The 25,924-nt window shown below is 35.7% G+C and overlaps 2 protein-coding genes across 4 annotated transcripts in view; one reads left to right on the top strand and one right to left on the bottom strand.

Annotated features, from left to right (window-relative positions):
• Positions 1 to 68: 68 nt before the first annotated feature.
• On the bottom strand, positions 69 to 16,964 carry Gp150 (glycoprotein 150). Of its 3 annotated transcripts, none has more exons than XM_066744830.1 (9): positions 16,836 to 16,964; positions 4,878 to 5,105; positions 4,419 to 4,810; positions 3,293 to 3,876; positions 2,858 to 3,200; positions 2,405 to 2,770; positions 1,903 to 2,076; positions 1,615 to 1,825; positions 69 to 1,522 (listed from the first exon to the last, which is right to left on the bottom strand). In XM_066744830.1, the coding sequence occupies exons 2-9, from the start codon at positions 5,094 to 5,096 to the stop codon at positions 1,130 to 1,132; spliced, it is 2,682 nt and encodes an 893-aa protein (XP_066600927.1). In that variant the 5' UTR covers positions 5,097 to 5,105; positions 16,836 to 16,964; the 3' UTR covers positions 69 to 1,129. The 3 variants fall into 3 exon arrangements, with proteins under 3 accessions (XP_066600927.1, XP_066600925.1, XP_066600924.1); XM_066744828.1 differs by having other exon boundaries at positions 16,823 to 16,962; XM_066744827.1 differs by lacking the exon at positions 16,836 to 16,964 and adding an exon at positions 11,062 to 11,201.
• wdp (windpipe) overlaps positions 16,916 to 25,924 on the top strand; it is a 27,905-nt gene continuing 18,896 nt past the window's right edge. Inside the window, exons 1-2 of the mRNA XM_066744833.1 lie at positions 16,916 to 17,051; positions 18,030 to 18,292. The gene's annotated coding sequence lies outside the window, so the exon portion shown is untranslated. The remainder of the gene's footprint in view (positions 17,052 to 18,029; positions 18,293 to 25,924) is intronic.

Below are 25,924 nucleotides of genomic sequence, written 5' to 3'. Positions count from 1 at the left end.
AGTCTAAAAATGAAAATTCAATTATAAATCGTACTTGCATCTATGATTTGTTAAGGAATACACGATCGTGTAGTTTACATAAAATTTATTAAAACGTTATATATTATTTACAGCATGTAGCGAATATTTTAGCATACGTATCAAAGTACCATTCATCCCATGAAGCGTTAATCTTCTTAGCACTAACAGTAGTACTTCGAATTTTTACATAAGTACTGCATTTTCATGGCGCGAAAGGAGTGCCACTGATTAAAATTAAGAACTACGAGCCTTATAGTAAAGTTTACATATACATATATTACTATGACTGGACACTCATTATCCAAAAGCTTGCTCCATTTTTAATATACTATATACGGATTAATAAAAAGTCATCGCTTAAAATCATTCTTGCCCTGCGCTTTTGCCTCAGTATTGCAACGTTGAGGAATATGCAGTCACGATTTTTGTAAAAAATTTTAAAATTACCATATTATAATCGTATAAAATTTTGCGAACGATCAAATAATTATAAATGCCCTATCCTTGTGCTGTTGTTAAGGACAAGAATGAGAGTATAAATTATTGCGTGTTCGTGAAAGGAAGCAAAAAATAATATTATCGCCATTATTCTAAAACTTAATTAAAAAATAATTACTACTGTTCTAGTCCGTTACAATGCTTCATATGATAACAGCTGTAAAGGAATTTCTCAAAAAAGTTTTATATAGGCACAAAGGCAGAATGGCACCCTGAGAAACGTGCTCTGCAATCAAACGCTACTTCGTTTTCCTGACTTATGTAAAAAATTGATAAATCGAAAACCACTATATAAAAATGACATCAAGTATTGGAACGAATATTTGAGATATCGAGTTGGATTGTCCTCGACACTAATTCAAGTATCACCATATATAAGTGTCAATTCAGATATTTCCAATATCCATACAGCTATATTAAATTTGATCTTTAGCAAATTCATTTGATTTACTTTTAATGCTGATGTTTTGTTTCTTTCTTCGTAGCGAGTAGACATTGGGCCTCAGGCCCAACTTTTGACGAAAACTGGAAGATTTGTCCAATTACGCACGTTTCTCCGAGCGTGATTGATCAGTCAGATGAATCGTCGTCTAAATAGAGAACTTATACTCTAAACGCTTTCGGGTACAATTTTATCATAATGGAAAGTACTGCTAGAGTAGAAGCTACCCCTCTTGGGCATGTGGGGCGTTGGTATTTCCTCGTGTAATGGCTTATAAACCAAGCCACAATTTTTGTTATCGATCAGACCTTGCCTCAGCATCATTGGGGGCCTAATGACTGGACCACGACCACGACGCTTGGCAAGATAAATTGCAAAGTTAGCTACCAATAGAATAACAGCCAGAGTTATCAAGATGACAGTGATCACAGGCAAAAGGCCGGGATTATAAGTGGATCTATATATTTCAATGTTCTTAATAGTATCGATTGTTCCATATTCTTGATCTTGGGTGGCCCAGGCATTCTCCACTTCCTCGTTGCTCTGCATTCCGTGGTCGAACTACAATATAATTTTAATGCATTAAAAAATAATATTCTTCCCCGAAATATCAGAGATTCTCTTATCAAGTAACTATTTCTGTAATAATCTACCATAGAATCGTCCACGCTGTTTCTCAAAACACCACTGTCCGATTCCTCGGTAGTGTCGATAATGGTGAAGGTATCCTTGGGTCTGTGGGTCAATGTCCTCGGTGGTGGACCATCAGGAATGCCAGCACATACGATTTTGGCCAGATCCACCCATTGGCTAATTCCTTTAGCTTCAATGTAATCATCCGCCTTTTCATAATTGCTGATGTATCTATGGTAATCAAGAGATATAAGTGAAATTTGTACAGTTGTATGTAATAAAAGTTTAAAAGATGTTTTTAACAATACCTGAACGTTTCTTTTGGTTCTACGTTATGATCAGTGAGCCATTGAATTGCAGAGTTAAAGTCAGAATCACAGTCCAATGGATTCTGTGATATGTCCAAACCTGACAGCTTAGGCGTTGCTTTCAGCTCTTCAATAGTAATTCGCTTAAGAAGATTAGCACGAACCGAAAGGAATCTGGAAAAATTTGATTCCAAGTTAATGATAAAAACTCACACGGAGGAAATATTAAAGTAAATTTTATTGTTTGCCCTCAATTGTATACTGTCATATCTTTACATTTCCAGGAAATATGATTGAATTTAGATTTATAATGATAGTGTTATCTTTGAAAATGCACTTGAAAATCACTAATTTCTCCTCGGAATAAAAAGATATGTCAAGACAACTGATGGCATACAGTAAAATTTCCTTCAACATTTTCTCTGCAAGAAGGTCCTAGATAAAAATTAATTAATAAATTAACATATAATATCTCCATTTACGATGATAGTTTGTTGTTTACCTAAGACTCTTAAGTGGAACACGTGCTTCGCTCCAAACTCTTTCAAGGGAACATCCACTGACATCCAGTTTTGACAATCCAGGTGTCATGAGGAACGGTGTCACTTGAAGAGTTACCAAAGGATTGCCAGCTAGACTGAGTTTGCCCAGGGATGTTGCTCCCTTGAACATGTACTCCCCAAGAGTCTCGATAAGGTTGTAAGATAAGTCCAATTCACGAAGCGAAGAGAGCTCTGACAATAGGCCATTGGGTAATCCATGTAAATGATTTCTGGCAAGGTTCAAGTGACTCAAGGCATTCATTGAATGGAATGTTTCCTCTTCCAAATACTCCAAACCACAGTTGACACATTCGAAACGATATACGCTATAGTTGATGGTGTAGAAAAAGATATTTAAATTAATTAAAACTTCTATCACAGCAAAGTAAGATTATTGGGATAATAAAATTTACTTGAATCTCTCGTATTCTAATCCTGTAGTCCTGAATACAGGCAGTGTACGTAAATCAGGGTTATTGCTCATATATATAACTTGCAATCTCGAGTTGGTCCGGAAGTGATGCTCGTTTATAGACGTCAGTTTATTATTGCTGATGTCCAGAGTGGTCAGTCTCGTTAAATTGGCGAAAGCATGTTGGTGGATTCTCTTAATTTCATTGGACCTGATCTTTAATTCTTCCAGTAGTGGCATGCCCAGCAAATCTCCTTTTGCAATCACCTTGATTCTGTTATTGTTGGCTTCCAACAGATTCAACTTGAGTGCACTGATACCAGCAAGAGTCGTAAAGTTGTTTCCTGAAAAGACAGAATTTCATATATTATCCACACTGCAGTTGAGAGATCAGTATTTCAATTCAGAAGAGATGCAATTTTATTGAAGAAATTACCAGATATACGGAGGGTTTCGAGGTTTCGACCTTCGAATATTTCTATTGGAAGCTCTTTTATTAAATTATTCGAAATATCCAATTCTACCAGTGCATCAAGAGGATCAAACAGCGATTTATCAATTTGCTTAAGTTTATTGTTACTCAAATTGATGTACGCCAGACTCTGCATTTTCATGAAAGCAGCGCGAGGCAAATGAGCGATTCCGTTATTAGAGAAATCCAACTCAGCTACGTTCGGTGCATCCAATAAATAGTGTTTCGCTGATTTCAGGAACTGAAACTCCTTCAAAGGATTTCCAGAAATCGTTAAGAGGCTAAGTTGCGTGCTATTTTGGAAAAGTTGTGGGTGTATCTCCTCCAGTCCGTTTCTCGTTAAGTTCACAGCGAAGAGATAGGTTATATCGTCAAATGCTGTTCTGTCCAGCATGACGATCTTGGTATCTGTGATAGTGATTGATTCTAATTGTAGAAGACCTCTCGAACGCAGTGCGTGGGGACCAAGACGAATCTCTCCGGCATTTTCAATTCTTAAATGGGCGATGCCAGGTCCAAAGGATTGATGCTCCAAAAACTTGGTACATCTGAAAATCATTAAAAATATTATAATTATTGACATTAGAATGAATCGTCGAGTATTATGGGACATAGAACCACCAATTGATTATAACATTAATTACCAATGAATATCAATTATATTTTATGATTCCAACGAAGATTCTTCAAGGTAATGAATTTTTATTAATCGAAAAATTTTAAAGTTCATCAATATTAAAAATCGTCCATATTTAACAAAATAGCTGACAGCTTTTGGCTATGTATTAAATTTAGTATTATAACATAAACAACTGTGCATTTGACAATGTTTCATGGAAGCGATTAATTTCATATACATTCGTGTACTTATATTTAAACGATATTATAATTATTAAAATCTTATATACATAATTAATGCCTAACAAATAAAAATTAAACTTTTACTTGTTCCATCATCAAACAATTACTATCTTTCTGTTGATTGAGATCACAAGTGCAGATTCAATGAAAAAATTGATCAATTTGATGCACCCTTTTTCTTGTATTTACCTAACTATGGTTTTAATATAGAATTTGTTACTATACATACGTCGCTGTAGTTGCTGCTGCATATTGTCCAGAGCATCTGCAATACATTGGACATTGTGTCATCACATCTTCGTCATCGTCTAGATCATCCGCAACGCTTTCATCATCATCAATGTCTACGTCGTCATCCTCGTCGTCATCATCCTCCCCGTCGTCGTCGTAGTTTTCGTCATCATCGTCTTCATCCTCCTCGTCCTCATCGAGGCCATTGTTGTAAGCCTTATCCTCGTCCTCCAGCAATTTTTCCAAGGATTTATCTTTCTCAATGTTACCACTCGACGTAGTACTGGGAAGGGTCGTTGATGTGGGCTCAGTCACCGACGTAACACGGCTGGTTGTTTTCTTGAACTTTTCTGCATCAGCCTTCAAATTTTTCGTTACTTCCTCCTGGATCTAATAAAAATAATCCAGCGATTAAACTCCATAATATAATAATAATAAAAAACTAGAATAAATTTACCTTCTTCTCATTAGCTATCTCTTCGTTCAAGGTATGAATTTCCTGCAGCAATGCATCCTTGGGATTAGTCAAAGGCTTGGCATAATCTGGTAAATTGATTGTTGAAAAATCCAATTTATTGGAGATTTTCGTCGTTGCTTCCGTCTTCGTCGAAGGTGCTATCGTTTTAGCGGAGACAGCAGCAGCGACCGCCAGCAGCAACGCTGCCAAGCACTTCATTTTTCTCTTCTGCAACAAAATATTAATTGCCTTTTGAGAAAGTGCAAAGATCGTTAAAAACAAGCTATGAAAGTATACTGTAGTGCTAGCTCTCTTCAATATCGGTACAAAGTCTTATCGTCTTTACTTCCGCCGGACTAGAAAGCATTGAGATAATATGTATTTTCTGCAAATGCGCACATCAAACATGAATTTTCAGCACGCTTTTCCAAACGCGAATTTCTAAAAAGAATTAACTGTATTTCAAATAACAACATTATTTTGTAATATCTTTTCTCTTTTTTAGGAAATAATAATTATTTCCTCTCTTGACCAGGCTCACAATTTGAATTACGAAACTTACCTATTGCGGGACATAGTATCGATATAATTAGAAAGTTTCCAGATAATATGTATATTCTGCAAACTCATGTATCAAACTAGGATTTTTAACACCCTTTAACAAACGAATTTCTAAAAAAAGATATTAGCTAAATTTCTAATAATATTTTTCTAAGAAAACAATAATATTTCCATGCTTGATCGAGCTTAATTTGATTTAGGATTCTTCCCTATTGCAAGACACAGTATACGTCGTGACAGCGGAAATGCGGTAGGTATACTTGGGGTAAAAAGGAAGTGAAGCATCTACTGAAAGCTGATACTCAAGAATTCGTATCCGTCTCACGAACATGCGTTTGGAATCTTCTTTTTCAGCAACTAAAACGATTAAAGCACTGATCTTCGATTCTTATCTTCCTTATAGTTTTCTCTCTGCTCCGACAACGTATGTACCTCTTCTTTAGGAAAAGTTTCAGAAAATAGTTTGTCCTACGGTATAACATTAGTTTCGCGATAGTACCAGCTATGACTAGTCACCAACTAATTATTCCAGCTAAAAATAGAGATAATGACTATCGGAGGAACAAGAGACAATGTGTTTAACAGTGTTGCACTTCTGGTCTGCTGTACTGATCGCAATACTGAAAGATACAATTGCCCCACCTATATAGTCACTGTAATGCCTGCAGATAACCATGACGGTGAATATACGATCAGCCTCTGCAAAAATATATGTTACGTGTGTGTGAATAAGCTCAATACATACTAGTGTTAATGGCAGTAAGCGAATAAACGATACGAATTGAATTGAATGACTATATAAATTATATATGAAGGAATCTTTGTGCATTTTAGTGGCACGAAAAGCTTTAAGTCTAAACTTTGTACAATGTAATAGTATTGGGGTGGTTGTTAAAAATTGTGTTTTTGACCAAGGTAATCTCCAAGTCTACTCCAAATAAAGAAAAAAATATCCCTGAAATCTATATACGTATATAGAGGGGCTGAGAAAAAATTCTATAAATTACCTCCCGAGCTGTTTTTACTTTTTCTCCTTTAAGCAACACGGGATTTTGACGGACTGTTGTAATTAATTTTGGATTTTTCGTAATTGTTATCTTAATAATTTTTAAACCATACAAAAATTTCACGTGTAGATACTAGTATTTGTAGAAATTTTTAGCAAATTTTCTTTTACATACACAAAGATTAACATATGGTTGAAATTGACACTGAAACCGGTTTTTCGTTGATTTGTGTAATGTGCCAATCTTTGTGCGTGTGAATGAAAATTCGCTCAAAATTTCTACAAATACTAGTACTTATACTTGACAGTTTTCCATGGTTTAAAAATGTTTAAAGTAACATGTACGGAAGATTCATAATTCATTTTCATAGTTCATCAAAATGACTTATTGTTATTTAAATAGAAAAATTAAGCAGCTCAGGGGGTATTTTGGATTCTTTCTCAAAGCCTAGGTTTCAGTGATATTTGTTTTATTAAGATATTGCCTCGATCAAAAAATGCATAAACATCACTTTTAATGACCACCCTAATACTATTTATTTATAATGCAAAAATAAGTTTTTCCTCGAAGAATGAGATTTTTTAAAAAATTGTTTGCTTCGGCTTTAAATTAGGAGTAATTTTTGAGTAACATTATATTGAACATTCTACTTTAAGTATTTGAGAGCTACATATCGTGACAAAGTGAAGTACCAATGTACACCTTTATCAGTTGGTTCGCTATCAGCTCGGTGACTGGGCTTAGGTAGTTGGATCGGCTTTCTGATTGATTACGCTTATCACGAGGGTTCTCAATCCTCTCGTATGAGTAAATTAGCTGGTGCAATAACGCTTTAATAAATGCTAAGAAAGGATAGCTTATACGAAGTTTTAAATGGTAATTTTTAATGATTCGATGTGCACGTTATTCTTATTTCTATTGTTAATAGTGAAGTGTCTAATTTTAGTTTGCCTAGATGGAGGCATTACGAAATAGGTACATATGCACTGAGCTGCGTCACTGCGCGAACAATTGTATATAGTTGGTAATTATGTATCTTTTGAGAACAATAACAATATCTGGTATAGGCGAACATTACGAGTTTCACTCGAAAATTATGTGAGGTCACTGACTGCATCCACCCACACCTGTTCAAGCACTGTTGTAAATTGTTTGATTTCGAAACTGGCAGCTTCCTGTTGCAAAGAAAATATAGGAATTTGGAGGGAAGAAGTTGGAATGAAGCTGCGTGAAAATTTGTACCTGCGACTACTCTTCGAGAGAAACTGACCATTCTTCTCGTAGAAAGGCAAAACTTCCAGGAAGAATTAGTTGTGCTGAATAGGAAAATCGGAGTAAACTATTCATTTGTGCTTGACCGTATAGAGTTGACAGAAATGCTACCTTACCTATACATAGTATATAATACTGTCTAGTAAATCTTTTCAGAGAAAAAATTCCAAAGTTGAGATACTGTCACAAGAAAACTGTAGTGCATTTTGGAATTCTTAAGGCGAATAATCGAAAAACCGATATTGAAGGAATTTTATGGAAAAATATCTAAGGCGCGTGAGATTCTCAATTTTTTTTTAGTATTTGGTCAACACTTTCGATTGTTAAAATAAAACTGTCGTGAATTTTCATATGACTACGTCGGAGAATCAAGGATTAGATGCTGTTTGAAGACAATTAATAAATAATTACCAAGAAAAACTTTTTATTAATATTTAAGGACTGAATTTATTCTTCATCTTCTTAAAACGATTATATATTCTCAGACTATTCTTAGATGTTCTTGATTCAAATAAATTATGACCAATTTAATCAAATATTCACTTGCTACTAAGCGATTTCTTCATTTGACTAATTAATTATTTTTTTCATTAATATATAAGTGTTAACATTTCTCGAGATTTCTACGTGTTTCAGAATTTGTTGGAAAATTACCTAGATCACGCGAGATTCTCCGCTTCTTTTATAGTATATTACAAGTGGTCAAAACTTTGTATAGCGAGAAGAAAACTGTCGTGAATTTTCGTGCTGTTGGGTCGAAGAATGGAGGAGGAGGTGCTGGAGGAATTTTTTGGAAAAGTACCCAGGGAACACGAGGTTCTACGTTCTTTTTGTAGTGTATAGCCAACACTTATGAAAGGCACTGCTGCTGCTGAGAGAGGAGTGCTGACACGCAAACGCATGGCACGCATAGGTACAGACACACACGCACACATAGGTGAACGAGAAGAGAAATTGAAGGAAGGAAGGAAGGAGTTGGTGTTGGCTGGTTCCCTCAAGTTCCCCGTGCTGCGTATAAGTATAGGTCGTTGGGTGCACGAGTACCAGCTGGGCTCTTTGTTCGACCCTCGAAAAATCTCAGCGATTCCTGCAGCTCGATCCAGGTAGAGTTACCTGTACGACGAGTCATGCTCCAACTAAGCAGGTGGTCCTTCGTGCTTTTGCCATCCTCCATTTCGAATCGGTCCTTGCTTCGATTTTTCACCAAAAGCTCACGTGCACTCCTAGCTAAATCACTACATATTTGGCATATGGGCCCTTTTCATTCTATTCATCTTTAGCAACGACTATAGTAATCAACTAAGACCCTGGCGAATGAAGGATTATAATCGATTGCCACTGTCCACGTGCTGGTGAATTTCATTCATGAACGCTCTGTCATTCATTCATCTTACTCAAAAACTATATAGACACGCGTCTAATTTTATTGCAGAAACACATGTGTCTCTTATTCGTAAACGCATGTGTATTTATTTCCACGAATTACGATTATTGTTAGTGCTAATATGTAAACCGAGTATTACGATTATATAATTTGTCACGTAAATCATAAAAAAATCTCGAGCTCACCGCTTTTGTTCTAACCTCAAAAGGTAGACCACATTTTACTCGAAAGCACGACGCACGCCTGATTCTACTGAAGAAACACATTCGTAAACTCGCATACATATATTTCCACGAATTACGATTATTGTTAGTGCTAATATGTAAACCGAGTATTACGATTATATAATTTGTCACGTAAATCATAAAAAAATCTCGAGCTCACCGCTTTTGTTCTTACCTCAAAAAGTAGACCACATTTTACTCGAAAGCACGACGCACGCCTGATTCTACTGAAGAAACACATTCGTAAACTCGCATACATATATTTCCACGAATTACGATCCTTGCGGATGCAATATAAGGCTAGAATTATGATTATAGAATTTGTCACGTAAATCATTAAAAACTCTCAAGATCGTTGGTGCGTGCGTTGCGTGGGCACCGTAGAAATCGGCTCCTCGCGATGGCATAAGCATTCCATCAGTTCTACGTCAGCGACGGTAGAATCATTTACCATAAGCTTATGTCCTCGAGAATCGTATGGCAGCTATACTTTCTCGCTTGAAATCGCATATCGTTCGAATATCTTGTTGTGACTGCCGGCCGGTCTCCTGCATCGCAGATCAATTTGCCGACGATCAATTGATTTATTTATTCCAACACCCTTACCAAATCGCCTCGTGATATTTGTTATAATAGCATGAAAGGAATAATTAATCGATCATTTTTATCATTCAAATATTTAATTGAATTCTCGTTAGATTTTTCCTGTCAAATCAACAAAAGCTTAGATATACTTGAAGAAACTGCGTCGACGAGATCGTTGCAGAAGTAAAATATTAGATTTTAGGTCAATATCGTGACGGTTCAATTGTGTTCGGTGTCGTGTCATTGACACTCTATACTTGAAGAGACTATGCCCAACTGATTTGTAGTTCCGATATCTTTTCTTAAGAAAAACTAATTTCAATACCTTGTATATATGGTACTATTACATGCATCAATCCTTTTTTCAATCAGGTTGAAAAATAAACTCACTTATATAGTGTGTATATATATATATATTGTTCTTTCATATGTTAATCTCATTGCTTCGATTTCGTTGCATAAACATATTTTCAACGTCATCATATCACTTGCGTAATGTCTATATGCTGCCGTAGGTGCAATTAGCATTTATTATGATTTCGTACAATTATAATTTCATTTGACGTTTTTCAAATAAACTATTAGTTAGTCTTTATAGAAAATTCATTACAGTTTTTCCATACAAACGCGTAATAGCTATGACAGGAGAGCCATATAGGTAGTTTTTTTTAAATTGCTAATGTTCTGAAAAAAAAGGATTGTAATGAATTATCCGAACGCAGTGTATATCGCAGGGATCTCATAGTTGTAACCCTTAACAAGAATTCCGTTACTTCCTTTTTATCTTCAAAGATATACTGTAGCATCTTATCAAGTTTTCTTATCAGTGTATTTGTCTCTCGTGCACTGAAAGTATATTTGTTTTGTCTCAAACACCAATGGTCGCTATATACTTTTGCATCTTTTATTTTAACTCAGATTTTTACCTAAGAATCGAACACTCGTGCAGTGCATATAGTGAAACATCCTTTAACTCTAGAGCGAATTTTATATTAGTCGTAATAAGAAATTTTCAATCGTTTCTTCGCAACGTATAAATCAACGTGTCATTGTTTATTTAATGCAAGTTGAAATTATGTCTATAAATATCTGTTTTCCATTGTCAGGTATTTCTAAGCTTTATTAGTAGCGGTAAATGTTATTTTACTCACATTGATAAAAATCAAATGTTTTTTTCCATGTGTCATTGAACGAAGCTGATCTACGTCGTTGACCTTTCAGGATCTAAATGTCTAGTCAGAATCGCCTAGCACCGATATCACATTCGATACGAGCTATTGGTACGCGAAGACTGCGTCCAATTTCTATTGTGAGTAGAAACGTGCACAACGCCAATCTTATTTTTTATTTCTTTTTTCTTTTGCCAGCTGCGACTATCAATCACTAGACTTATCAATAATGCTTCTCCTCGTCAGCCTTATCACTATACTAATCATACTGCTGCAAAGAAAATAAAATGCTAATATTTCTACGAAAAATTTGTCAGCCAATAAGTTAATCTTTGTTAAGAAATAAAAGGAAAACTTTATAAGACATCAAAGAGACAAAAAACTGTCCTTTTGGAAAACGTATGATAATAGTTTAGTTATAAATTCTTGACGTAAAATCGACAAGGTTGCAATATCTAATCAACGTTATACAGTACACCAAAGCGGGGATAGAATTTTACTTTCATTATAGACAGCACCACATATATGTATATGACTCCCCTTCCTTCCTAAATGTCATTTATGATTAATCGTCAAGTCTAAAGAAAATAAATTTAATTTTAATAGTCGTAAAGTCCGAAGAAAATAAATGACAATTTCAAGAACCGTCAATTAAAAAAAAAAAAAAAATAAGTTGTGACGTAAATCCCGACACGATGTTTCCATCCGGTTTCAATATTGTCAGCGATCTTTAACTTGTAGTCTAACATCCATCTCGGTTTATACGTGGAGACACTTTAAAAGACGAGAGTATTTAACGTATTAGTTTGCGGTACGTCGCAGCGTCGCTCTAGCTTGTGGCTATTTTCATGTAAGTCGATTGAATAGCATCATAACATTAAACATTATTTGCAATAAAATTGCCCGGAGAGTCTTATTGATAGTTTAGTCATTGCATCTTTCCAGATTTTACTCAAGCTGAATTATAAAATAAACCATGATAGAGAACGTCTAATGAATTATAAATTGTAACTGCAATTAAATTACGAGTAAATTTTCCATCATGCTGCCCCACTATATACATTTATATATATATATATATATATATATTTACATACGTACACGATAGTGCAGTTTTGCAGCGCATTGATCTGATATCTTAATTATACGAGGACAAGGAAGTCTTTTGCAGAAAATATGTGAATTAAGATCCACGTTTCTTAGATCGAGTGAAGATTTATTTTGAAGGACGCAACTGGTAGAATGAAATCGTGCGTCGAGTGCAGACTTATAATGAAAAAAAGATGAAACTGAAATGGTATACATGTGTAGGTATATCGACGTATTGTCAGTAAACGATAAAATTGCGGAAATCGCAAAGGATAGAACTTTGAAATATCGAATTTAATGATTTCCTCGATCATGGAGTAAGGTACTGTTTGTGGTGGTGTACCGAGAGGAAGAGAAGGAAAGAAAAAAGTGAAGATAATCGAAGCATCTGGCGAACCGGCTCTTCCACTCGGTATTTATTTATTCGGCCCCGGGAGCCATCGCGTTCCTCATCCCAAATGAAAGAACAGCAGCGATGAGGCGATCGAGGCCAGCGCGAACCAAATTACGGAACACGAAAAGTCCTATATAAGGGCTCCTCCTCGCTCACAGCAGTCCGTTCACACACTTACCGGAAGCGAACTAATCATCCATCGTCAAACCATGCTATAAATATATACATATATAATCATTTGAAATGTATGGATTCTATTTTAATTGCAGTAACACATTAGCACGACTCGTGACTATTGTATATAACTTAAAAAAAAAAAACAGAAAAATATCAATTTAGATTTTACGCAAATATACTGATTCGATTGTATGATAATTTTCTCATTAATAGGATAAAAAGAAAAAAATAAAAGTGGGAAAAAGGTGAATCAGCCCTCGATTTACAAAAAAAAATTTGGAGAAGCTTTTGACAGGCTTCGAAGACAGAAGTTTCATTGGAAAATTTCAAGAAGGAAAAACGATACGATCCTTCCTAGGAATTCTTTCTCTTTAAAGAAAAACAGTTGGCGCGCCGACCGCAGAACCATGTATTAGTGTCTGCCTACGCGATAAAACGCTGCAGTATTTGCTTCGACCTGGAGAAATATGCCTGCTGCGGATGGGACACTTCGAGAAAGTTACTCTCCATGCCTTCTATTCTAAACTATACTTTGAAAACTAAACACTCAATGCTCGCGCAGCACAGCAGCCTCTTATAACGGTAGAATATTTGAAAAATGGAAGCCGTAGCAGAACCGTAAGAATAATACTCGCTATCTCCCTCATTAGTACTCATCGGTACGAGGAAAAATCATATTACATTGTTCCTATCTTGAACATTTCTCGATAATTATAACACACAGAAATTACTTTGACTATTTTAGATATTTGACTCGTGGAATAAAGTGGGTCCTGTGTGCACCTTGACCGTCATTCCAAGCATGCTCACCCGCTTTCACAATTGTAAACTTGAGTGAGGAGCTTAGACTTTACTTCCCACATGTAAAAATAGACTCACGGGATGGACATTGGCCTCACTCTTGCGTAATAACCTAATCCGTTGTAACAGAAAGGGTAACTAGTATAGTATACGTTCTCTCTCTCTCTCTCTCTCTCTCTCTCTCTCTCTCTCTCTCTCTCTCCCGATTATACCACCTATATGGTAAAGTCCTGTATAGTATATTTATATAGATGTATAATTCACCAAGATCAATTTAAATATAAGCATAGCAGGTCATGTACGCACTTAAGCGCCTAATTGTAATAGCTGCCTCAAACAATTGATTAAAGCTAATAGTTATCAATTCACAGAAAGATAAGTTGCTCGAATTGTTAGAAGCTTCACATTGCAGTTCCAATTAATCTGACGTATAGATTTTATTCTTAACTCCTACAAACTTTCGTTCTTATTTCTATCAATGTTTATAATACCTATAGTTATACATATTTTGGAAGTGAATCATTGTGAGTCTATCGCTGATCTTTTCAATGCTCTCTTCTCATTTGGTTAACAATAGCTATAACAATAATTGCTATATGACTGCCATTATGTTTGTATACAAGCTTTGCCTCCCACATTTACCTTGAAAAGTATGACATCAATGAGGCGTATATCATTACAGTTGAACGAAAATTTATCTGACGACGAAAGCCTGAATTGTTATATTTCATATCCAAATGCAATAATATTTTGTCGTAACGTAATCATGCTCGAGATACAAAATACAGGGAATTCTTCAAAATTCGATACTGAAGAGACAATTGTAGTATCCTAAGTTAATAGCCACGATTCACAGTTTTAAAGTATTACAAAATGTAGATTTTAAGGTTTTTTCCTTCTGTAAAGAGAATCGTAAAATTTGAAATATTTTCTTTACAAGAAACTACTATATATAACTGTTTAATGCTTATACTGTTAGTACGCTTAATGTTCTCTTAAGAAAGTAACTTCTATCTTTGTAATATTGTCCCATCATGAATGTACAATAGTATATATACTGTACGTTGACAAGAATCTATAAAAGTAACGTGGTTCGCTTTATAGAATACAAGTTAAAAGTAACGTCAATTTGTGCAAATATTATCGTGCTTATGTGACGTATTAAAAATCAGGAAAATTCTAGAAGTCGTATTAACAGTAGCTTATCATTTTAGCAAATCAAACTCACGTAATTGGATAAAATCGATTGCTCGATCACGCTCCTTTGCACTACAGTTGTCATTGTTATCAAGCAACAAAGAAAGATTTCGAAAAAATGACTGTGTATGTTTTGCATCTATACAAAAATTATGCGACCAATGTAAATTATTTTTAAATTGATTGCAGTTGAAACCGGGTCAAAGAGCAAAAAAGATAAAATGAATAAAATATAGTTTTGAATTAAATGTAATTGGAGCTGTGCTAAAATAATCAATTCCATTTTTGGTGTTGCCCGTGCAATACATCAATTTTCTATACGTTCTACTATACATTATATATATATATATATATATATATAGGGACTGTCTGCAATTAAAACACACTAAAGCATAGATAAAAGTAGACGCGTATCCCTGTAGCTATTATAGCTATACAAAACTTTTCTACAATACCTTTCTGAATGCAAATACTACGAGTCGCAAAAAAATCATATACAAAACTTTAATAACCTTTATAATTACGAAGATATACGTCTCATTGCATCACTACAGTATCGTCCAAACTGTCGGTCTCTTTATGTACATATATATGTATATAGTACTACACCTAAGAAGGAAATTAGTAATTTTCATAAATAATAATACGCCTTGTAATACCAAAGAGGAGCGGTACGTAAAAAGTACACGATAGCAGAACGATAAGATAAGTTATAGTATATTTTACTCGTTTGACTCGCAAGTAAAATGGCCGTCAAAATCTGCTTGCTCAATTATTTTTGCTACGCGCATCCTTCTAAAAGAAGGTGAAATCTCCGCTCTGACAGATAATACTATAATCAAATAATCTCGCGGTATTATTACATAGAAAACATTTGTATACAAAATTATACACTTATTTCCTCGAATAACCGCAGAGAATAAGCTTTATATATCACATATCTCTTTGCTGTATAGTTTAACAAGTAAATAATGACAGACGCAACGTGCAGGGATACGTGAAATGGAAGAAAGACGCGTGAATATAGTAAGATCTAAAAATAAAGAAGTTGCATCCGAAGTCGAACGGATGGCGCTCGAAAGAATCGAAGATCAAGTGTATACACATAGCTTTTTTATTTTGAAAACGATGCAGGTTTGATAAGATAGTTGAGAATCGCGAAAGCAGCTAGGATTTATCGAGGCAACGGTGCCTTGATTCTCGACCAAACGATACGTAAACGAACGAATCAGTCATGGGCGATTTGCGATGTGCAAAAATTACATTTATCCGCGTCGTGATAGACAATTGTTCTGCAGTAGTCTCGTCGTTCGTTTGTTATAAAAAAGAGAAATCCTCTGAAATGAAAACTTCCTACCTAGCTCTTTTTACATTTGCTGATGCAAGGTCGGCGAATCCCGGCTATTGTACGTACACGGTTCACTAAAATCGATTTGCTTAAAATACCATGAAACTAAAATGTTTCCTGATTTTCAAGGCAAAGAGTGTTCAACTCGCGCGGGGTGTATCGTGTTCTATAGCGGAGTATGAAAAGGCGAAATCATTGGCAAATCACGCATTCGCTTCGTGAGGTGTTTTCCATATCGGCGCAGTTGGTACGACGCGACGCGCCACGGGCGCTCGAGAGAGAAAGAGATGGAGGGGGAGGGGAGGGGGGAAGAACAGAGCGAGGCAGAGCGATCAACAGGTACACCACCACGAAGGAGATGCTCCGAAAGAAATTCCAGCTAACGCCAAACGTCACCGATTTAAAGGGGTCTGCGATCGCTGCATGTTTAAAACAGTGCGTGTTCACACACTTGGCTCAGCGTTTCGGAGTTTTTTACACGCAGAGCCTTCGTTCGTGCCAGGAAGCAGTCTAAGGACGATGAGAAGAAGAATTTCAGAGTTCCAAAGCTGGAGAAACTGCGGTAAAAGGTAGGTCGACCTAGAATGTGCTGAGGCCATTTGGAGGAAGCCTCCGCTAACTCGCTGCCCACGCGGATAAAACACAAATCGGTTGGCACACAGGTATCGCGTATCCTATATGTATGTGTGTATATATATAACGGAACTGCATCAATTGTGGCGAAAGGCTGCACTCACCTTCCGCTCGTACCTTCCGCTTGTCCTGGATAATGAGTCGTCGCACAAACGTTAAAGGAACACTTGTGGCTTTCGAAGACTCGAAAAACACACCGAGGTCTTCGTGCTTGCAGCGAAGGAATTTCTGAACTACGTAGCTTGGCTGCCGTGGAAGGCGGTACCAGAGTGGGGCAGCTGGGCCCCCAGGGTCGACCCTCCGATTGGTGGAGGCTCGACGTCACTCTCCCAGGTAAAAATTCAACTAACAGGTGACTACTCTAGCGCCATCTACCAACCGATTTTTCTTACGGAGTCGACTGATCAATTGACAGATTTTTTATTAATTATTTCCAAAACCACTTGACGATTTTCATTCACGAGAACGTTACCGGAGAACGTCCTCAAGAAGACTGCGGTGTTTAACCGTGACCACTCGTCTCGTCTCGTTTCATCACGTACACCGCAATGACAAATCTCTTTATCTTGTTCTTTAAAAATGGATTGCAATTTTTTATTGTCCAGTCATTCTTATATAATTTCTTTCTGCAGTTTTTATTTGGAGGCCAATCTGATTTTTTATTTTAAGAGTTCCTAGTGTTTAGATGAAATATTATAATTTTTATAACGTCTAGTACATTAGTAGCAGGAGTAGAGAAATAGCTCTGGTGTTTTTAACGCCATCTTCTGTTTCATTGGCTAAAAGGACATAAAAAATTGTTTCCTGATTTCGTTTTTATCACTCGTCACTAACGCGAGAGTTTTCATGTTCCACCGTTGGTCAGAGAGAAACCTGTTTTAACTTTATTTCAGCACTCATGCACAAACAATTGTGTAACTTTAACTAGCTGATGGTCAATGTGTTAGTGTAGTTCTTTTTCTAAAGAATTTGCAAATATGCATATATTTTTATTCTTAAATAAATTTTACATTATACACTCAACATTCCTCAGCTGTAATCTTGTTGTTTCTCGCGCTAGCAAAATCGGTTTATCTCGTTTGTTCGTAGTATCACTTGTTCCAGCTTCTTATCTGATAACAGCATTTATAAATGTTTAATCTTCAACGTTATCACTATTACATACCTATATAGTATAGATGACTAAGGCATACTAGAAAACGTGTGAACAAATATTTGAAATACTTTCTAATTCTAAATTTAAAATGTTAAAAGACTTTGTTCGTACCATTCGAAAGATTCTATTAAATCAATAATTAAATTTTATTTCAGGTGCAAGATATGGAAAAATGAGATTGAATAGGCAAGCTATATTTATACATAAAACGTTGCAAACAGTAAACGTATATTGTCTGAAACGAAGTATGCAAATGGTTGGGTTTTCGGCCATCATCGCCAAAGTAACACCATTGACGATAGCTTGTTTATGATTCTAAGAAAGCTGGTCTTTATGGTTCGTCTCGTTGACGCATGGGAGAGTCCCAAGAGATAGGAACCCGAGTCACCTGTCTGGAAGATTTGCAAGTGGCCAGAAGGTGAGTCGTAACTAATCTTCAAGGAAACCCAAAAAACATTATAATGGCTACTCGATTGGGTTGAGAGAAATCTTTTTCTGCACTCGAGGTCGTAACTGTTTCAAATATCAATTGCATAAGAAGAAGTTTAATTATGCCAATAAGAATTTTCATTGATGCTGTTGTCAAAAAGAATCCGGCGCCATCAATACGAAAAAGAAAGTAGTCTGGTAACGTCAAGGTCTACAGGTACGGGTTGTCGATATTGCATGAAATTGAATTTTGCAGTCGATCCTCATGTTCACCACTTTCGAACAAATAACTGCACTAATTTTATCAGTTACCTTGATCGAATTTCGGTACTTTCGCGAAACTATAAAGATTCTAGAGACTCGTTCTGAAAGGTAAGAAAGTTTTTCGGTGGGATAGTGTATAGAGTACATTTAGGATTTTTCTGTACACAGCGACAGCTAGGTTAATAAATCGGAGATAGTAGTTATTACATTTGAGTAAATAGCATAAGGAGGAATTAGGAAGAATGTGTGTGTAAAACGCGATTGTGAAGCATGCCTGCGGTATGCACTAGGAATATACCGCCGTTGTAATGCTAATGCGAGATTCTCGTTAGGCTAACCCTGCCTTGTTTCGTAATGCCACTTATTACATAATATCACTTTTCTGACTTCCGCAGTCATAGCGAAGGTGAGTTAACAAAATTTCTTTTATTCACTTTCAAGAAACCACATCTCGTGTTAGCCATCCTAGACACACCAATACAGTTGTTACACTGACCGAGTCTCTGACACGAATGTTATTAAATCATTGGAAGAATACATTTTTCTTTATTTCCAGTTTTATTTCTTGACAATGTTCCTTATTCATAAAAAATTAACATTTACAGGCTCTTGCGTCATAAATGTGGCCGAATCTCACTCGGGCGTATAATATTTTTACCAGCTTGTACCTCTGGCTACTATATACTGAACAAGGTATTGGATTATGAGAACGACATTGCTGACCGTGATCCTTATATTACGAGTCAAATGAATAAGAGACATCCGCGGTCCTGATATTAGTACATATATATGTGTATATATGCACACACAAAGCTTTTATTGAGTTTTTTGCACGTTACTTCTTCGGAGAACTTGAACCTACAGATTATTTAACGATTGTGATTTTGTGCTGTGGAGCAATAAATGCGTCGTTATTAAAAGCAGCAAATAAAGTTGGAGACTTAAGTAGACAGTTCACGTCAGTTTTTCACTTTCAACGACAAAGATGTGCTATAAAAATATTCAAATGAATTGAGTTTTTTCAATGCAATCTGTAGTCAGTAGTAAAGCTTGTTCAGATTAAAATGCGTCGATTACTATAATTACCGTCCAGGTATATAATAGTACAATTACAAATAGTCGTAAATTTGTAATGATAAAGACATAGATGGGTATATAGTTGTAGTATATTCAGCTCAATTAGATTATAATATTATAGTTAGATGTATGTGAGGAGCTATATTACAATGTGCGCGAGAAGGACTCTATAGGGCGAAAAGCAAAGTGCACTTTATTTACGCAAAAAACGGGTAACATATTTTGTTCATTTTTTGAATTATTAATTACCAACCAGGAACAAAACTACAATTACTAATAGCTGTAAATTTGCAATAATAAAGACGCGTGGATGGGCACAGTATATTCAGCTGAGATAAACAATAATATTATATTTATACGAGGAGCTATAGTATTGTATGCGAGGAGGGCTCTATTCACTCCATGCACATACCAATGAACATAATAAAGAATGTATGAATATATAACTGTATACGGGTTCGAAAAAATGACAAAATTCATCGATAGGTAGCACTGACAGTACGGTACATGCATATTATTACAAATTCTTATCTTAATATCGCTATATATTAACATTCACGCAGCGAATAGGACGGATAGCAAAGTGCATGTTTCTTACGCAAAGAGCAGAAAATATACTTTGTTCGTTTCTCATTCTCCCTCTTTGATTTGTCGAGTAAAGAAAACGAGTCTACACATGAAAAGAGAGGTCGAGATGATTGCCTTCTCACAAGCCCCAGCTACTCGCCTTGTAATACTTCACAATTACATTGAGCCAAGTGATCTTGAACTTATGATACCTGTAAAGCAATTGTAAACAATACGCACTGAAAACATTAATTATTATTATTAACAGCCGACTCGCAATGCAAAATGTACTAAACTCGTGAGTAAGTAGCTAGAGTTCCGCTTATTCTTTTGTTTATGTCATCACAATAATAATATAATTACTGGATTGATGGGTAATACTTTTGTTTTCTACTTGGCGACACGACGCGACGTAGCAAACAATTTTTCAACAACATCTCGGACAATGTGCTATATTAGTTTGATTTTAGCAAGGTCGAAGCCGTGAAATTTCTGCAGGAGGTTTATTAAAAATGAATAGAGAAAAAAATCACACGGTCGTGTCACCGTCGTACGTGCAGAATTGATGCTGCGGATAAAAGATATTGAGAGATGGATCGGCGGAACTGCGAAATTTCGCCGAAGAGTCGAGGTGAGTGCGCGTGTGTTTGACCGGAGACAAATGTCATTGTCAGGTTCGCGATAATCTCCGACGATTCTCGAAACTCGCCGTGTCCGGGAAGTCTAGTTATATGCTTGCAGTAGTAAAACGTTTAAATTCGTTAGTGCGAGGTACCTCGCCAAAGCTATACGACTCTATGGTCCATTTGCAATGAGGATTTATCGTACTATATAGAGAAGCGTCGCGCACACGCAACAACTTTCGCGCGCCGGGCTTTATATATATTTATACCGGGAGTAAAATACTTTTCAAAGTTCACTTACAAGTGAAGTCTGTTGTACACGCACGCATAAAGCGCAGGAGGAATGACTTTTATCCTATTTTAAAATGATTTTTATCCACGCAGCAGCTTTCAAGGCAAATTTCTCAATAAAGTACAATCGTAATGTACTCTCAAGGTCAGGGAGCATCGGTTATCAGGGGGCCCGAAAACAAATGGAGTCCTAAGAAGAAATCCAATGTCTTTATCTGGGCTCTCTTATTAGCAGACATAAATTAGTTGGCTGTAAATAAAACGCTCCCAACCAAGCTGCTTTCGTAATGCTTAATTATATGCTAGCACTGATTAAGCCTATATCAGTCGCGATTAATTTTAGACTCTGTCACCTGAAGTGCCAACAAGAACTTGTATTTTCTTAACTTTACAAGTGCACATGCAAATACACCGAGTAGGCTTTATCTCAAAAAGCTGTATACGAACCTTTCGAAACTCCTCGCTTGTGTACACCAAGAGTCCATAAAGCTGTAAACAGACGAGCAAAAACTCATGAGAAAAAGTCTGCTCGAGAAAATACAGAGATCGTATATAAGTATTCGAAAAAAAGAAACTCACTCAAACGTGCAATGAATCTTCATCACTCTGTCATTCGTTACGGGGTCGACTGCGCTCCCGTCATCATTCTTTTAACGTCCAATAAAATCCATTTGCACCTTCGGTATTTTCGATTTCCAAACGAATAATGAACTTTTTGCTCGCACAGTGCTAAAAACTTAAAATCCTTACAATTATCCAAAAATAGATTTTTTTAATACGTTTCACGCTTATTTTAACCGTGGTATAGGATCTTCGATAGACCGCGCTGATAAGAATATTAATCAAGTTATTGTTAAAAAAATTTTTTTTTATATAGTTAATTACTGTGTCTTATTACTAAATGTTTTCGACAGTGAAGTTGTAAATTACGTCGAGATTGATGTCTTTATACAAATCAGCTTTGATGTCATCAATAATTATTGACGACCTTTATTCTCAAATAGCTCTACTAGATATTTATCAATAAAGAAAATATCACTACGAGTTTTCATAATCATATAATCGCAATAAAACGCGGCACGTAATGATTGCTTCGAGTGGAACACTTACCAGAGATCACCTGAAGTTATCAATATAAGTTGAAACTGCTTCTCCTATAAGTCGGTAATATAGTGATTCTCGGTGTCTTTATTAGCGAGCGGATATCACTTTAATAAATGATGCTAATGCATGCGAATTTCACCTGTCCACTTAAGCGACGAAAGGGCTCTATTAAACGCTAGACGATATTTTAATTAAACTGAGAGCCTTGAAAAAGGAATTCTTGATGCAGGCATTGATTACGTAAATAATCGAAGCAGTTAAGAAAGCTTGAAAGATATCGACAAAGTTGTCGGATTACTACTCTTTAAAATATATGTTTAACCACGTGAATTTTCTCTCAATTTTCAATAACACGTTGATGTAACAGGATTACACAAATAAATTAGTATATAAATATATGAGAGAGAGAGAGAGAAACAGAGAGTATTAATCACTGTTCTTTTTCTATCCTCTCGAGATTCATAGAAACACGAAATAATGTAAAATATGATAAAATGTTAAATTTATTGTTTATAAGAAAATTGAACAGTAATTGGATGGAAAGATACGAGGAAACGAATTGCAAAGAAATGTTTAAAAATGTTGAAGAAAGTATGTGAAAGTGTGGAGGCAGGCAATCCAGTGTATTACGAGAGGTGTAACGTATCTATGCTGTAATTAGTGTTGTATATAGTTGTAGACATTCCATAGCACGGCTAATTAAATTTTACTGACATTACTGTTGCGTTATTAAAAGGTCTCGGTTCCACCAAAGTTTATGCTTCAAATATCTATTATAATTAACGGTTGAAGGTGGATGAATTTTGGGGAAATATACAAATTAATTTTATAATTTAACGCTTGTTATGGCTGATAGGGGTAGAGGATCTGGCAAGGCGGGCTGGTCTATATACCTTCAAGGTCAAGGGAAACCGAAAGGAGATGGAGCAATTTTGTGAAATCAGTACTGACCTAGGGAAGGTTTCAAGGTCGTTAATGACACACATTGGCACAGTTAACTATATATATACTTCATAGCTATACCGATTAGACTATCCGACGAGTCAAGCCTAATATATATAAGTATAGGTAGGTAAGCGTATATACATATACATATCTGTAGGGTGCAGCTGTACTGTGAGCGGGTATAGGCAATGCCAATTGCACGCATCCGCAAATTTGCCTCCAACTGCAACCAATAGTCTATCTAATTGGTCTTCCCCACCTCTTCTTTCAAACTTTTATCTTTCTTCACCCCCCTCCCCCCATAATCCCAATCCTCTACTGAAAATTAACGATCCAAAATCCTAAGCCAATTTCTCACTGTATACTAATCAATGATGCTGAGATTTCTCTTATCGTCTGGTTTAGCGTTCCCTCGAGCAGCATAAAAACTTTTTGAAGCATCGTTAATTTCACTATCTCCCGACAAAACAAACATATTTTTATCTCACGAACACTCCTCCTCTCTTTCTCCTTCTTTCTAAATTTCAGCTGAGAAAGCGACTGCTGATCTCTCATCGAAAACGCGTGATTTTTTAATGTGTTTATAAGAGTTACGACTAATCAACACTAAGTTAACAGACGTAATATTGAAAAAGTTTATTCGATTGAGTGTAAGCTCGTTATCGTTATTTAATACTTGTAATATAACTACATTGATAAATGGCGAGTGGTATTACTCTCCTTTGCGATACTGAGAGACAAAGTTAGTTTCATTGAGCAGCCGATGTCTATGGTTTATAAAGAAAAACGATATTATATGATTCAGTATATAGTGTTACATTTTATACTATCATATATACACAGGGTGCATGATTTAGGGGTGCCACTCCGGTCACCTTAAATAAAAGGGCCAGTTTTGAAAAGGAAACTGTTATATTTGTTTAATACTGCCATTATTTACCGAGTTATATAACAATACATTTAGGCCAAGTGTCTGCACAAATTGTTATAGAGTGTGGTAATTTATAAGAAGATTAAAAATATTTAATTATAAGCCTTTTGTAGATATGTAGCAATAATGATAAAAAAGTTTAATATTTTTTTTCATATGGCTAATATTCTTCAAGTTACGTAAAAATCCGTTTAGACATAAATTCATTAGGTCGATAGCTTATAAAAATTATTATGTAACTAGTTAAATAAGAATAATATTAATAAAAGTGCAGAATAATTTTTTATTATTTTAGTATTATGAAAAAAGGAACTCTAAAAAGAGTTTTTTTTGTTATTGACATTTGCCAAGTTTCTAACAATGTATGTGGTTTAAACATGTCGTTATATAACTCGATAATTATTAAAAATAGAACAAAAATTCATTAGAGTTTTTTATTATCTATTACCGCTGGCATTAAAAATTATTTCGCACTATTTTTAATATTTTTTATATTTAACGAGTTATAATATTTTCTGTAGGCTATCGATCTAATGAAATGACGTCTAGAAACATTTTAATGTAATTTGAGAAAAGGGTTCTTAAACTTATTTTATCGTTATTATTGTATCTACGAAAAACTCTTACAAATCTTTATAATATTGAATTAATTGCATACAAATTTAAGTAGACTATTAGCCTGAACATTATTACCTATCTCTGTAAATGTATTAATAGTATTAACAAATTGCATAAAAGTTTTTTTTTAGAATCAGCACTTCTATCTATTTCCGATTTTAATACAACTTTTGAGATGCCCTGTATAAAAATAACCAGTATGTATTACAAGCTTCAATAAAAATGCGGACTTTGTCACTCATAGACCTCTGTCTTACATTGTGTTTTATAGACGTACTACTATATACGTGTTTGCATTGGAGACCACGTTTAAATGCAATAACCATTGCGTCTATTAGGTACAAGTGGCTTTTCAATAAGGTGTAGGATCTACTATTTTCCACAACGCATTTATAAGCCCTTTCGGCACACTCATTTTGCAACGAACACTAATATTATAGTAGACAATGTATATTAACATAAATATATATATATATATATATATATATACCAGAATTATACATTCCACGCATCAAAAGAACGATTCGAGCTCGCCTCGAAACTAACGAATATTCCAAATGCCAATGACGCTTTCCCATTTAAAGCATGATGAATAAACTGAAAATATCATTAATTCTCATCAATAATTCTGTAACCACGTGCATTACAACGTATACTTCCGCAATGCTTTGTAATATGCACGAAGATTTTCTGAAAAGAGAATTTCATGATTGTCGGAATGCGAGGGAACGGTAGCGCCAGAGCCTTTTGTAAAATTCAGCGAGCTAGGAATTTGAAAAGGATGAAGGATTATAATTGCCTAATTACCTAATGGGCCCACGCATCTACAAATTGTGCGGGGAGAAGCTAGAGAAGCTGAGTGTGTTTGTGTGTGTGTTGCTGCTTATCGCTGAGCTGTAACGGTCGTAAAATGATGTTCGCGGAATCGGCCCCGCCTCGTTGCGTCGTGCACGAAGTACGAAGCGCCAACGACCCCATGTTGGCCCTGATAGCGACTGACTCCTCGATCGTACGCCCGAACCGACACCCACATTCACCATTCCATCAACGTGCCGGAAACCAAAATCTGCCACGTGACAAACCACATCGCCGGAACCAGCGATACTTATCAAAACACCTGCCTGACACGTACTTTCCTTTTAATCCTACATTTCTCGCCAGCCCCCCCCCCCCAACTTCTATTCTTACAGACGAGAAGCTT

The sequence above is a fragment of the Prorops nasuta genome, unplaced genomic scaffold (assembly GCF_024137725.1).
Source record: "Prorops nasuta isolate Cenicafe-Biocafe unplaced genomic scaffold, Cenicafe_Pnas_1.2 PNAS00050, whole genome shotgun sequence".
NCBI classification, from domain to species: domain Eukaryota; kingdom Metazoa; phylum Arthropoda; class Insecta; order Hymenoptera; family Bethylidae; genus Prorops; species Prorops nasuta.
This window is presented reverse-complemented; position numbering and strand designations above follow the sequence as displayed.